This window comes from Neomonachus schauinslandi, chromosome 11, assembly GCF_002201575.2.
Source record: "Neomonachus schauinslandi chromosome 11, ASM220157v2, whole genome shotgun sequence".
Lineage (NCBI taxonomy): Eukaryota > Metazoa > Chordata > Mammalia > Carnivora > Phocidae > Neomonachus > Neomonachus schauinslandi.
In genome coordinates this window covers 99,748,896-99,762,043 of record NC_058413.1, presented here as the reverse complement: position 1 = coordinate 99,762,043, position 13,148 = coordinate 99,748,896, and the positions used below count along the sequence as shown (strand labels likewise).

At 36.1% G+C, this 13,148-nt stretch overlaps 1 protein-coding gene across 1 annotated transcript in view; it reads left to right on the top strand.

The window, feature by feature from the left end:
* The window catches only part of NXPE2 (neurexophilin and PC-esterase domain family member 2), a 68,392-nt gene extending 55,533 nt beyond the window's left edge, over positions 1–12,859 (top strand). The window contains 8 exon segments of the mRNA XM_044919792.1: positions 3,582–3,601; positions 10,300–10,387; positions 10,389–10,486; positions 11,271–11,308; positions 12,269–12,317; positions 12,320–12,372; positions 12,375–12,474; positions 12,477–12,859. Of these exon segments, the coding sequence (XP_044775727.1) occupies positions 3,582–3,601; positions 10,300–10,387; positions 10,389–10,486; positions 11,271–11,308; positions 12,269–12,317; positions 12,320–12,372; positions 12,375–12,474; positions 12,477–12,859 (829 nt within the window).
* The last annotated feature ends 289 nt before the right edge of the window (positions 12,860–13,148 follow it).

Here is a 13,148-nt window from a genome sequence, read left to right as displayed (position 1 = left end):
TCAAAATGTACAGGTTATTTTTATTTAAACTTAAGATTTATTCCTGAAAATCCAATAATTGGGTAATGTGAAAATGTCTCAGATAAGCTACTGAGTTAGAAAGTTTCTTTGGTGGTTTCTCAGATATGTTTCAGCCAAACCATCTTGATTAAAGTTCTACAAACTAGCAATTTCTGTGGATATTTTCAACTTTATCACAGGAAATTCAGTGGTCAATACAAAGCCATCTCACTCATAAAAGCGATGTTTCTGCTATACTGGAATTAAAGTGAATTTCAGAAAAAGCAAATGACTTTCATTATAACAATCAATGGTGTATCCATTTACCTATTGCCCCTTTCTCATGTATTCAGCAAATGTTTACTGAGGACCTACTGTATGCAAAGAACTTTGCAAAACCCTGTGGAGAACATATAAATCAATCATGAACCCATTGAAAGCCCACAGTCTATGGAAAAGACAGCCCTTCTCTCTACCATGGCAGCCATCATCCATGCCCAAATTTTACACCGAAGAAAGTTCTTAGACTCAAGACAACTTGAGTCCTCTTAATACTTCTATGGTTTCCCTATTTCCTGGACCACAATTTCTAGAAGATAATGCCAGATTATTATTTTTTGAGCCATTTATAAACCTGATATAACAATATGCATGAATTTAAGTTCCTAAACTTATATCACAAGTCCCAACAATGCAGGTAGATGACAAAAAAGATATAGTTGCTTAAGTGGAAAAACATATAAATGACCTGATTCTTGACAGAGGAAAGATAAGTATATTAGGATCCTGAGCTCATCTCATCCCATGGACACAATGAGGCAACAACTACATGTACTGCAACTGACTCCAAAAACCATCTGAAGACTGGCAGAAGAGATCTTCCACAGCTAGTTGTAGAGAGATCACATCAGAAAGGGTAGGAGGGGTGCAGATGCAGTTGGAAACCAAACCCCTGGCATAACTGACCACAAATGGGAAGGACGTCACAAGCACAGAGGAACAAAAGAATCAGACTCCATACTGGGCATCCCTGGTCTTGGAGACCTGCACTGGGAAGACCAGTCCCTGTAGTATCAGGCTTTGAAAATCAGCAGGATTTAACTCCAGGAGAGCCAGAGGGCAATAGGAAATGGAATCCCATCCCTTAAAGAGCTAGCCACTAGATAACTCAGCCAGAGACATAGTACAGAGCAGCAGTTTGAGAAGTGTCTGGGGTATATGTGAAAGAGATTTATTATTAATTTCAGGATGTGTGCTGGGGTGGGGCAGGAGCTTTCTATAGGAATGAAAGTGCTGGTAGGTGCCATTTTTCTTACCCTCCCCCAGCCTACAGAGCCAAATGCTCACTGGAGCCAGCATTCCCCTGCAGACCTGTCTCACCCAATCCACTTGCCCCAGGAGGCACCCCTCCAAAGCACCTTGTTACAGTCAGTGGGCAGCCCCTCAAGCACTGAAGAGGGTGGAAACTAAGCCCACACACTAGTATCCCACAGTTCCTGCACCTGGGCCTATCAGTTGCCTGTGTAGAGAATGAGCCCTGCTCTTTGATGCTCCCACAGCTGTCACAGTGGCTAAAAGCAGACAGGTGGGCTGAGGGCTGGTCCCACTCACCAGTGGGTCTGTAGCTGAGTCTTCTAGCAGCATAAGGAGCACACCTGGCCCACCAGTGCTCCCACAATAAACAAAGTGGGTCATTACAGTAATTTGGGCTGAGGACCAACTTAACTCACCAGCATGCCTATAGCAATTATGGCTCAGCCATAACAGGATGGTACATGTAACTAACACAGGGGAAACCCATGGGGGGCCTGGCTCTGGTGACCAAAGGAGATTATGCTACAGCGCACCATAGAAATTCTTCTATATAAAGCCACTACTTCCAAGACCAGGAGACATAGCTGACCTACCTGATACATAGGAAAAAAAAAAAAAAACTACACAGAAAGTAAACAAAATGAAGAAATAGAGGAAAATGTTCCAAATGAAGAATTAGAAAAAAAAAATCACATAAAAAGAGAGAAATGAAACAAAGGTAAGCAATATGCCTGATAAAGAGTTCAAAGTAACGGTCATAAAAATACTCACTGGACTTGAAGGAAGAGTTGATAAACTCAGTAAGAACTTCAACAAAGAGGTAGAAAATATAAGTAACCAATCAGAAGCTGAAGAATACATAACTGAAATAAAATATACAGCAGAGGGAATCAACAGCAAGTTAGAGGATGCAGAATGGATCACTGGTGCAAAGCAACCATGTTGAACAGCAAAATACATACATGCATACATACTTTGAGACCTGTGACATCAACAAACATAATAACATTCACATTATAGGGATCCCAAGGGAGGGGGGAGAGAGAGAAAGAGAGAGAGAGAGAGAGAGAGAGAAAGGGGGCAGAAAACTTAAATAATAACTTAAAACTTCCCTAATCTGGGGGAAGGTAACAGACATCTGGATTCAAAACAGATGAGCCTCAAACAAGATGAACCCAAGGAGGTCCATACCAAGACACATAACAATTTAAAAAGCAAAAATCAAAGATAAAGACAGAATCTTAAAAGCAGCAAGAGAAAAGAAGTTGGTAATGTACAAGAGAAATCCCAGAAGGCTATGAGCTGATTTTTCAACAGAAACTTTGCAGGCCCAAAGAGAATGGCATGACATATTCAAAGTGCTGAAAGGAAGAAATGTACAACAAAGAATACTCTGCCCTGCAAGATTTAGGATTAAAAGGAGAGATAAAGAGTTTTCCAGACAAAAAAATAGCTTAAGGAGTTCGTCATCACTAAACTGGCCTTTCAAGAAATGTTAAGGGGAATTTTTTAAATGGAAAGAAAAGGCCATAACTAAAAGAAAATTATGAAAGGAAAAAAATTCACTGGTAAAAGCAAACAGTAAATGTAGAATAATTATTTATAAAGCTAGTATGGAGATTAAAACATAAAAGTAGTAAAATCAATTATATCTACAAAAGCTAATCAAGATACAAAAAGTAAAAAAGATGTAAAACAACATCATATACATAAAACGTGGAGGGAACAGTAAAGTTGTAGTGCTTTTAGAATGTGCTTAAATTTAAGTAATCATCAACTTTTTTTTTTTAGTAACCATAAACTTAATATAGATTGCTACACACATAGGATATTATATATGAACCCTGTGGTAATCATAAATCAAAAACTTATTGATACACAAAAAATGAGAAAGTAATCCAAGCATAACACTAAAGAAAGCTATCAAAACACGAGAGCAAGAAAGCAACAGAACTACAAAAACAAAAAAATACCCAGTAAAATGTCTATATATATATATATATATATATATACACACACACACCTATCAATAGTTACTCTAAGTGTAAATTGTCTAAATGCCCCAACTAAAAGATATAGTATGACAGTCATGAAAACAACAACAACAAAAAAACCCAAGATCCATTTATATGCTGCCTACATGAGACTCCCTTCAGACCTAAAGACATATACAGACTAAAGCTGTAAGGGCTGGAAAAAGATATTCCATGCAAATGGAAGCAAAAAGGTAAAAAAAGAAAAAGCTGTGGTAGCACTACTTATATCAGACAAAATAGACTTGAAAACTGTAGCCAGAGATAAAGAAGGGTATTACATGATGATAAAAGGATTACTCTAACAAAAGGATGTAACAACTGTAAATATCTATGCACCTAATGTAGGATCACCTAAATCCATAAAATGAAAATTAACAGGTGGAGAAATTGACCATAACAATACTAGATGGGGACTTTGACGCCCCCCCCCCCCTTACATCAGTGGATATAGAATTCAGACAGAAAATTCAAGAAAGAAACAGGGGCTTTGAATGATACGTTAGACCAGATAGACTTAACAGATATATACAGGACATTTTATCCATAAACAGAAGAATGTGTATTCCTTTCAAATGTGCATGGAACATTCTACAGATCACATGTTACATAACATGTAACATGAAACATAAAACAAGTTTCAATAAATTTAAGATTGAAATCATATCGAGCATTTTTTCTGATGAAAGTTATGAAATGAGAAATCAGTTACAAGAAGAAAATGCAAAAATGCAAACACATAGAGGCTAAACAATGTGCTGCTAAATAACCAATGGGCTAATGAAGAAATCAAAGAAATAAAATACCTGCAGAAAAATGAAAATGGAAACAGCGGTCTCAAATCTTTGAGACACAACAAAAGCAGTTCTGTGAAGAAAGTTTATAGCAATACAGGCCTAGTTCATAAAATAAAAATCTAAAACAATCTAACCTTATACCTAAAGGAACTAAAAAAAAAAAAAGGGGGGGGGGGAGGCAAAGCCCAAAATCAGTAAAGAAAGGAAATGATAAAGATCACAGTGTAAGTTAAATAGAGATTAAAAAAACAATAGATAAGATCAATGAAATTAGAGCAGATTCTTTGAAAAGATAAATAAAATCGATAAACTTTTAGCCAGATTCATCAGGAACAAGAGAGGACTCAAATAAAATAAAAAATGAAAGGGAAAAATAACAACCAATACCACAGATACAAAAAGGATTATGAGAATACTATCAAAAATTGTATGTGAACAAATTGGACAACCTAGAAATAATGGATAAATTCCTGGAAACATAATATTTCAAAACTGAATTAGAGAGAAATAGAGAACTCAAGTAGACTACTAGTAACAAAATTGAATTGGTAATCAAAAAACTCTCAATTAACAAAAGTCCAGGACCAAATGGTTTCACAGGTGAATTCTACCAAACACTTAAAGAAGAGCTAATACCTACTCTTCTCAAACTATTCCAAAAAATAGAAGAGGAAAGAAAACTTCCAAACTCCTTCTACATGTCCGGCATTACCATGATACCAAAACCAGATAAAGACACTGTGAAAAAAGAAAACTATAGGCTAATATCCCTGATGAATACAGATGCAAAAATTCTCAATATTAGCAAACCAAATTCAACAATACATTTTAAAAACTTCTCTTGTGTAGCTGTCCAGTTTTCCCAATACCATTTATTGAAGAGATTATCTTTTCCCCATTGTATATTCTTGCCTCCTCTGTCATAGATTAATTGACCATACAGGTGTGGGTTTATTTCTGTGTCTCTATCCCGTTGTACTGATCTACATATCTGTTTCTGTGTCAGCAGCATACCGCTTTGATTACTAACGCTTTCTAGGATATCTTGAAATCTGGGATTGTGATACCTGCAGTTTCCGGTCTTCTTTCTCCAGACAGCTTTGGCTATTCAGGGTCTTTGGTGCTCCATACAAATTTTAGGATTATTTGTTCTAGTTCTGTGAAAAATGCTACTGGAAGTCTGATAGGGATTGCATTAAATCTGTAAATTGTTTGTGGGTAATATGGACCTTTTATTCTAATCACGTGCATGGAATACTTTTCCACTTGTTGGTGTCATCTTCAATTCTTTAGTCAATGTTTTACAGGTTTCAGAGTACAGGCCTCTCACCTCCTTGGTTAAGTTTATTTCCAGGTATTTTATTTTTTGGTACAATTTTAAATGGGATGGTTTTCTTAATTTCTCTTTCAGCTACTTCATTATGAAATCGGACCATTTTCTTATACCATACACAAAAATAAGCTAAAAATGGATTACAAACCTAAATGTGAGCCCTGAAACCATAAAACTCCTGGAAGAAAACAGGCAGTAATCTCTTTGACAGAAGCCTTAGCATCATTTTTCTAGATAGGTCTCTTCAGACAAGGAAAACAAAAGAAAAAATAAACTAGTGAGAGTACACTAAAATAAAAAGCTTCAGGAAAGAAAAACCAACAAAATGAACAGGTAACCTACTTAATGGGAGAAGATATTTGCAAATGATAGATCTCCTAAGGGGTTAATATGCAGAATATATAATGAACTCCTACAACTCAACACCAAAAAAACCAATCTGATTAAAAAATGGGCAGAGAACCTGAATAGACATTTTTCCAAAAAAAGACATACAGAGGGCCAACAGACACATAAAAAGATGCCCAACATCACTGATTATCAGGCAAATGAAAACCACCACCATGACGCGATATCACCTTACACCTGTCAGGATGGCTCTAATCAAAAAGACAAGAAATAACAAGTGTTGGTGAGGATGTAGAAAAAAAGAAACCCTTGTGCACTGTTGGTGGGAAACTGGGGCATCTACTGTGGAAAACAGTATGGATGTTCCTCGAAAAATTAAAAATACAATTACCATATGATCCAGTAATTCCACTACTGGGTATTTACCCCCCCCAAAATAAAAACACTAATTTGAAAAGATATATGCACCCCTATGCTTACTGCAGCATTATTTATCATAGCCAAATTATGGAGGCAACCCAAGTGTCCATGATAGATGAATGGATAAAGATGATGTGGTATATAAATACAATGGGATATTACCCAGGCATTAAAAAAAAAAAAAAAGAATGAGATCTTGCTATTTGCAACAACATGGACGGACCTAGAGCATTACTCCAAGTGAAATAAGTCTGAGAAAGATAAATACCATATGATCTCTCTTCTATGTGTAACCCAAGAAACAAAACAAATGAACAAGGAAACTAACAAAAACAGAAACACACGCATAAGTACAGAAAACAAACTGATGGTTGCTGGAGGGAAGAAAGTAAGGGGATGGTCAAAAAGTGGGAGGGGAGTGGGAGGTATAGGCTTCCAGTTAAGGAATAAGCAAACCATTAGCATGAAAGGTACAGCATAGGGAATAGAGTCAATGGTATTTTAGTAATGCTGCATCGTGACAGTTGGTGGCTATTACTCGTGGTGAGCACAGATGAACATATAGTTGTCCGATCACTACGTTACGCATGTGAAACTAATGTAGCATTGTGTCAACTGTACTTAAGTAACAAACAATAAAATAAAATGTTTTGCTATGATCGAGTGGGATTTATTCTGGGGATGCAGGAATTGCTCAATATTTGCAAATCAGTATTATGCATCACATTAAGACGAGGAAGGATAAAAACCATATGATTATCTTAACAGATGCAGAAAAAGCACTTGACAAAATTCAACATACATTCATGATAAAAACCCTCAAGGTAGGTTTAGAGGGTACTACTTCAACATAAAATGGTCATATAGGACAAACCCACAGTTCACATCATACTCAATGGTGAAAAGCTGAGCTTTTCCTCTAAGATCAGGAAAAAGACAAAGATGTCCACTCTCACCACCTTTATTTAACATAGTACTAGAAGTCCTAGCCACAGTCATCAGACAACAAAAAGAAATAAAAGGCATCCAAACTGATAACAAAGAAGTAAAACTATCACTATTTGCAGATGACATGATACTGCATATAGAAAACCCTAGACTTCACCAAAACACTATTAGAAATAAATGAATTTAGTAAAGTCTCAGGATATAAAATTTACAGAAATTGGCTGCATTTCTATACACTAATAATGAAGCATCAGAAAGAGAAATTAAGAATCCATTGACAATTTTACCAAAAAGAATAAAATACCTAGGGATAAACTTAACCAAGGAAATGAAAGAAGTATACTCTGAAAAGTACTGTAGGACATCGATAAAAGAAACTGAAGATTTCACAAACAAATGAACAGAGAGTCCATGCTCATGGATTGGAAGAATATTGTTAAGATGTCCATATTACCCCCAAACAATCTACAGATTCAAAGCAAGCCCTATCAAAATAGTATCTTTTTTTTTTTTACAGAACTAGAATAATCCTAAAATTTGTATGCAGCACAGAAGACCCTGAATAGTCAAAGCAATCTTGAGAAGTAAGACCAAAGCTGCAGGTATCACAATCCTAGATTTCAAGATACACTCCAAAGCTATGGTAATCAAAACAGTCTGGCATAGATCAATGGAACAGGATAGAGAGCCCAAAAATAAATCCACACTTATATAATTAATCTATGACAAAGGAGATAAAAATATATAATGGGGAAAAGGTAGTGTCTTCAGTAACTGATACTGGGAAAACTGAAGAGCTACATGAAAAAGAATGAAATTGGACCATTTTCTCACTTCATTCACAAAAATAAACTCAAATTGGATTAGAGACCTTTATGAAACCATAAAACTCCTAGAAGAAAACAGGCAGTCATCTCTTGAAATCAGCCTTAACATTTTTTTAGATGTCTCCCTAGGCAAGGGAAACAAAAGCAAAAATAAAGTATTGGGACTACACCAAAGTAAAAAGCCTTTGCAAACTGAAAGAAACTATCAACGAGATTAAAAGGCAGCCTACTGAATGGTAGAAAAATATTTGCAAATGATATTTTAAGGGGCTAATATCTAAAATATAGAAATAACATTTACAATTCAACACCAAAAAAACAATTCCATTAAAAAATCAGAAGACCTGAATAGACATTTTTTCCAAAGAAGACATACATAGATGGCCATCAGACACATGAAAAGATGCTAAATATCACTAATCAGGGAAATGCATATCAAAACTACAGTGAGGTCACCTTACACCTGTCAGAATGACTAGAATCAAAAAGACAAGAAATAACAAGTGTTGGTGAGGATGTGGATGAAAGAGAACACTTGTGCATTGTTTGTGGGAATGTAAATTGGTGCATTCACTGGTGGAAAAAAGTATGCAGGTTCCACAAAAAATTGCTGTGATGAGCACTGGGTGTTCTATGTAAGTGATGAATCACTAAATCTACTCCTAAACCCAATATTATACTATACACTAACTAATTCAAGTTTAAATAAAAACTTAAAAAAACAGAAATACCATGTAATTCAATAATTTCAGTACTGGGTATTTATGCAGAGAAAATGAAAACACTAATTCAAAAAGATATATACACCCCTATGTTTATTGCAGCATTATTTACAATAGCCAAGATATGGAAGCAACCTAAATGTCCATCAGTAGACGAATGGGAAAAAAAATATGTGGTATATATAAATACAATGGAATATTAGTCAGCCATAAAAAGAATTAGATCTTACCATTTGCAAAAATATGGATAGGCCTGGAGGGTATTATGTTAAGTGAGATAAGTCAGACAGAGAAAGACAAATACCATATGATTTCTCTTTTGTGTGGAATCTAAACAAAGCAAAACGAAAATGGAAAGCCAGAAACAGACTCATAAGTAGAGAGAACAAAGTGTTGGTTGCCAGAAGGGTATAGGGCTAGGAAGATGGATGAAATAGGTGAAGGGGATTAAGATGTACAAACTTGCAGTTATAAAATAAATAAGTCACGGAGATGAAAAGTACATCATAGGGAATGCAGTCAATAATACTGTAATAATGTATGGTGACAGATGGTGACTATAGTTATCGCAGTGAACACTAAGTAATGCGTAGAACTGTGGAATCACTATGTTGTACACATGAAACTAATATAACATTTTATATCAACTATACTTCAATAGTAATTTTTTTTAAACGACCTGAGTCTTAGGTGGGTGAAAGCTTGATATGAATCAATGAATAAGCTTAGGCTAATTTCATAGTAGAGTATTAAGAATAAAGAGGTCTTGGGTGCCTGGGTGGCTCAGTCCTTAAGCGTCTGCCTTCAGCTCAGGTCATGATCCCAGGGTCCTGGGATCGAGCCCCGTATCAGGCTCCCTGCTCCGCGGGAAGCCTGCTTCTCCCTCTCCCGCTCCCCCTGCTTATGTTCCCTCTCTCGCTGTGTCTCTGTCAAATAAATAAATATCTTAAAAAAAAAAAAAAAGAATAAAGAGGTCTTCCCTTTTTCGGCACTAATCAGACCACAATGATAATATTATGTTCAGCTTGGGCACAACAATGAAATGTTTAACCTGAGAACCCGATTCTGGTACACTCAAAATAAACAATGTGGGACATCATTTCAGAAACATGTTCAAAATTTCTTCATGGATAAATAGAGTTTGAGGAGAAGATCTACAACTTAACAAGGTCATGTTATTGGTACAATATTTAGCTGGGCTACTGAATCCTGCTATTTCATACCCAGATATTTCCTCCTGATTTGGCTAGCTGTTGAGTAGCTTTGGGGACAAGGTAAAGACTGAGGAAGATATTGCAAATGCACAAGAAAAATTATCCCCACTCTAGGATAAACTATTCATTAGTGAGACTATTCAACAGTGAGTTTTTAAGTCATCCCTTTAACATGACCTTGTTAACTATTTATGGAAGAGAGGAGGGTATAAATTGAGAAGGATGGAGGGAAAAGAGGAAAAGGGAATAAATGAAGAATTTGTTTCAGATATAATTTGTGGTAATAATGATTTACTGTGGGTGTTTTTATTACCAGAGTGAGAACACAGAAAAAAAAAAAAAGGTCAGATTGGAATGAAGACTCCTTTCCCCTGTGGTTATACTGTAAAAAGAAGGTGGATTATAGCATTTTGTAACTAGATCAAATTAAATGCAAAATATAAATGACTGCTTGAAAAGAAAACTTCCCTACCTCATGGGAGATTCAACACTGCAACAGTGAATTTATTACTTACAAAAAGTGGTGAAAAGTATGTATTTTTATTTTGAAATTACAGTTGGCTTCTGAGGTTGTTTTTATAATAATTATACTTCTTTCCTGATCCTGGTTTTACTTTTTTAAAAATTTGTCAAACATTTGGATTTGGGCTTTTAATAAAGTTAAATTTTATTTTTTTCATTCACAAATATTAACATTTTTCTTCCTCTTCCTATACCTTAATAAAAAGTTTAGGGCGCCTGGGTGGCTCAGTTGGTTAAGCGACTGCCTTCAGCTCAGGTCATGATCCCAGGGTCCTGGGATTGAGTCCCACATTGGGCTCCCTGCTCTGCGGGAAGCCTGCTTCTCCCTCTCCCACTCCCCCTGCTTGTGTTCCCTCTCTCGCTGTGTCTCTCTCTGTCAAATAAATAAATAAAATCTTTAAAAAAAAAAAAAGTTTAAAAGCTGTGTTAAGATTTTATTTTTTTTAAGATTTGAGAGAGAGAGACAGAAACAGAGCATGAGCAGGGGGGGAGGAGGCAGAGGGAGGGGGAGAAGCAGATTCCCCACTGAGCAGAGAGCCCAACATGGGGCTCGATCCCAGGACCCGGAGATCATGACCTGAGCTTTAGGCACATGCTTAACTGACTGAGCCACCCAGGTGCCCCCAAAAATTGTGTTAAGATTTTAATATATCTGATACAGTTTTCTTCCCAAAGGCAGTAATGCTATTATAGTTAGAAATTCTCTTGGTTAGAATTTTACAAATGTGTGCATTTTAAAATTATGATTATTTTCCTTTTGTTAAAAAGATTTATTGGTTTGCTTTCCATCAGCTTTAAAATATTTTGATCATCATGGAACTGGGGTCTTCAACATATGGTAAGCATTGAAAACTCCAGGCATCGAAAACTAGCAGAAGCACCCTCAGCCACAACCTTATTAAAGGGAAGGTAAATGGCATAAATATGGTCACACTAATGGAAGACACATGGCAAATCTTGAAATAGAATTGGGGCACTTTGGGGCACCTGGGTGGCTCAGTTGGTTAAGCGTCTGACTCTTGGTTTTGGCTCAGGTCATGATCTTGGAGGGTCATGAGATGGAGCCCTGTGGCGCTTAGCATGGAGTCTGCTTGAGGATTGTCCCTCCCTCTGCCTCTCCCCCCTTGTGCTCTTGGGTGTGCATGCTCACTCTCAGATAAATAAATCTTAAGGAAAAAAAAAAAAGAACTGGGGCACTTACCTTTTGACCTTAAATACTGATCATCATGATTAAGTTAAATTAAAAAATGGTAACAGAAACATGAATGCTTTCTACAATGTTTGGTTTTGAAACTAAAATGAAATTATCAAGATAATGTCTCTACCATTTCTAAGTATCAGTTTGAGGACTTTACACTGTTACTCAAAAGCACCAAGGAAAAGCTTACTAACTTGCATTTTCCTGTAGTTTAGCTTTGCTAAATTCTTTTTGTCACTAGAAATGTTCACCTGTGGTTTTAAGGAAGCCAGACATGTGAAAGATTTTGTGTATGAAATGAGCCTTCTATTCAGTGTATGAGGTTAAAGCAAGCTCAAATCATATGACAAAGTATAATTAACACTGATATTTGTTAAATTTGCAGTAGAGCTGAAAAAAGGACATTGTGGTGGAATTTCATCTTTAACGTTTTATGATCTTAAACTTGCTTCTTGTCTTTTTGTGGGTTTAAGAGCCTGTTGACTTGTAAAGAATTTGCTGCCTCTTATGAGGTTGCTGACTTGTTCTCTTGTGAAATTTCTTGCACATCTGAATATTGTGGAAGAAACAAAACTAACCATGAGGGGGAAAAAAAACATGTATGTTTCGTGATGTTGAAAGATGTATTTTGATTCAGTGGAAAGACATGATCATCCATTTATTACCAAAAATCTGTTTTCAGTGACAGATGAAAACTATATATCCCAAGGGAAATTGATCTGGTGGCCAGATAGAATGACACACCCATTGTCATTACCCTTGGCCAGCACTTTAGATCCTTTTCTGTTATGATTTTCCTCATAGGACCATCAATGTTCAAAAGGTCATTGAACGTCTACTCTTGAAAAGCCCAGAGACAAAGGTGACCCCTAAAACTGAAAATACCAGGGGGATATATCTGAACGCAGAGATGTTTAGTGATTTCCATGGCTATATTCAAAATTTTATGAGGGATATTTCTGTGGGTCTCATTGTGGGTATTATTGATGCCTGGGACATGATTATTGCATATGGCACTAATAATGCCCATCCACCTGATTATGTGATTGGAAATTGGATTACCATGTTCTTAAACTATATTGCTAGAGGAAAAAATACAGAAAAACCAGTACTAGCCGTTGTCTATAATGACCTAACTTACATTATAAGGACAGTTAAATGCAATCCAAGTATGAAGAAATGAAATTTTAAAAATATAGTAAAATATACATAACAAAGTTACCATTTAAACCATTTTTAAGTGTACAATTCAGTGGCTGTGCAATTCAGATATATTCACAATATTGTGCAACCATCATGATTTATCCCCAGAACCTTTCATCATCCCAAACAGAAACTCTATATCCATAAACTAACTCCTCATTCTCCCTTACCCCCAGCACCTGGCAACCACCATTCTACTGTCTCTATAAATTAGACTATCCTAAGTAGCTCATACAAGTGGAGTTATACAGTATTTGTCTTTTGTATCC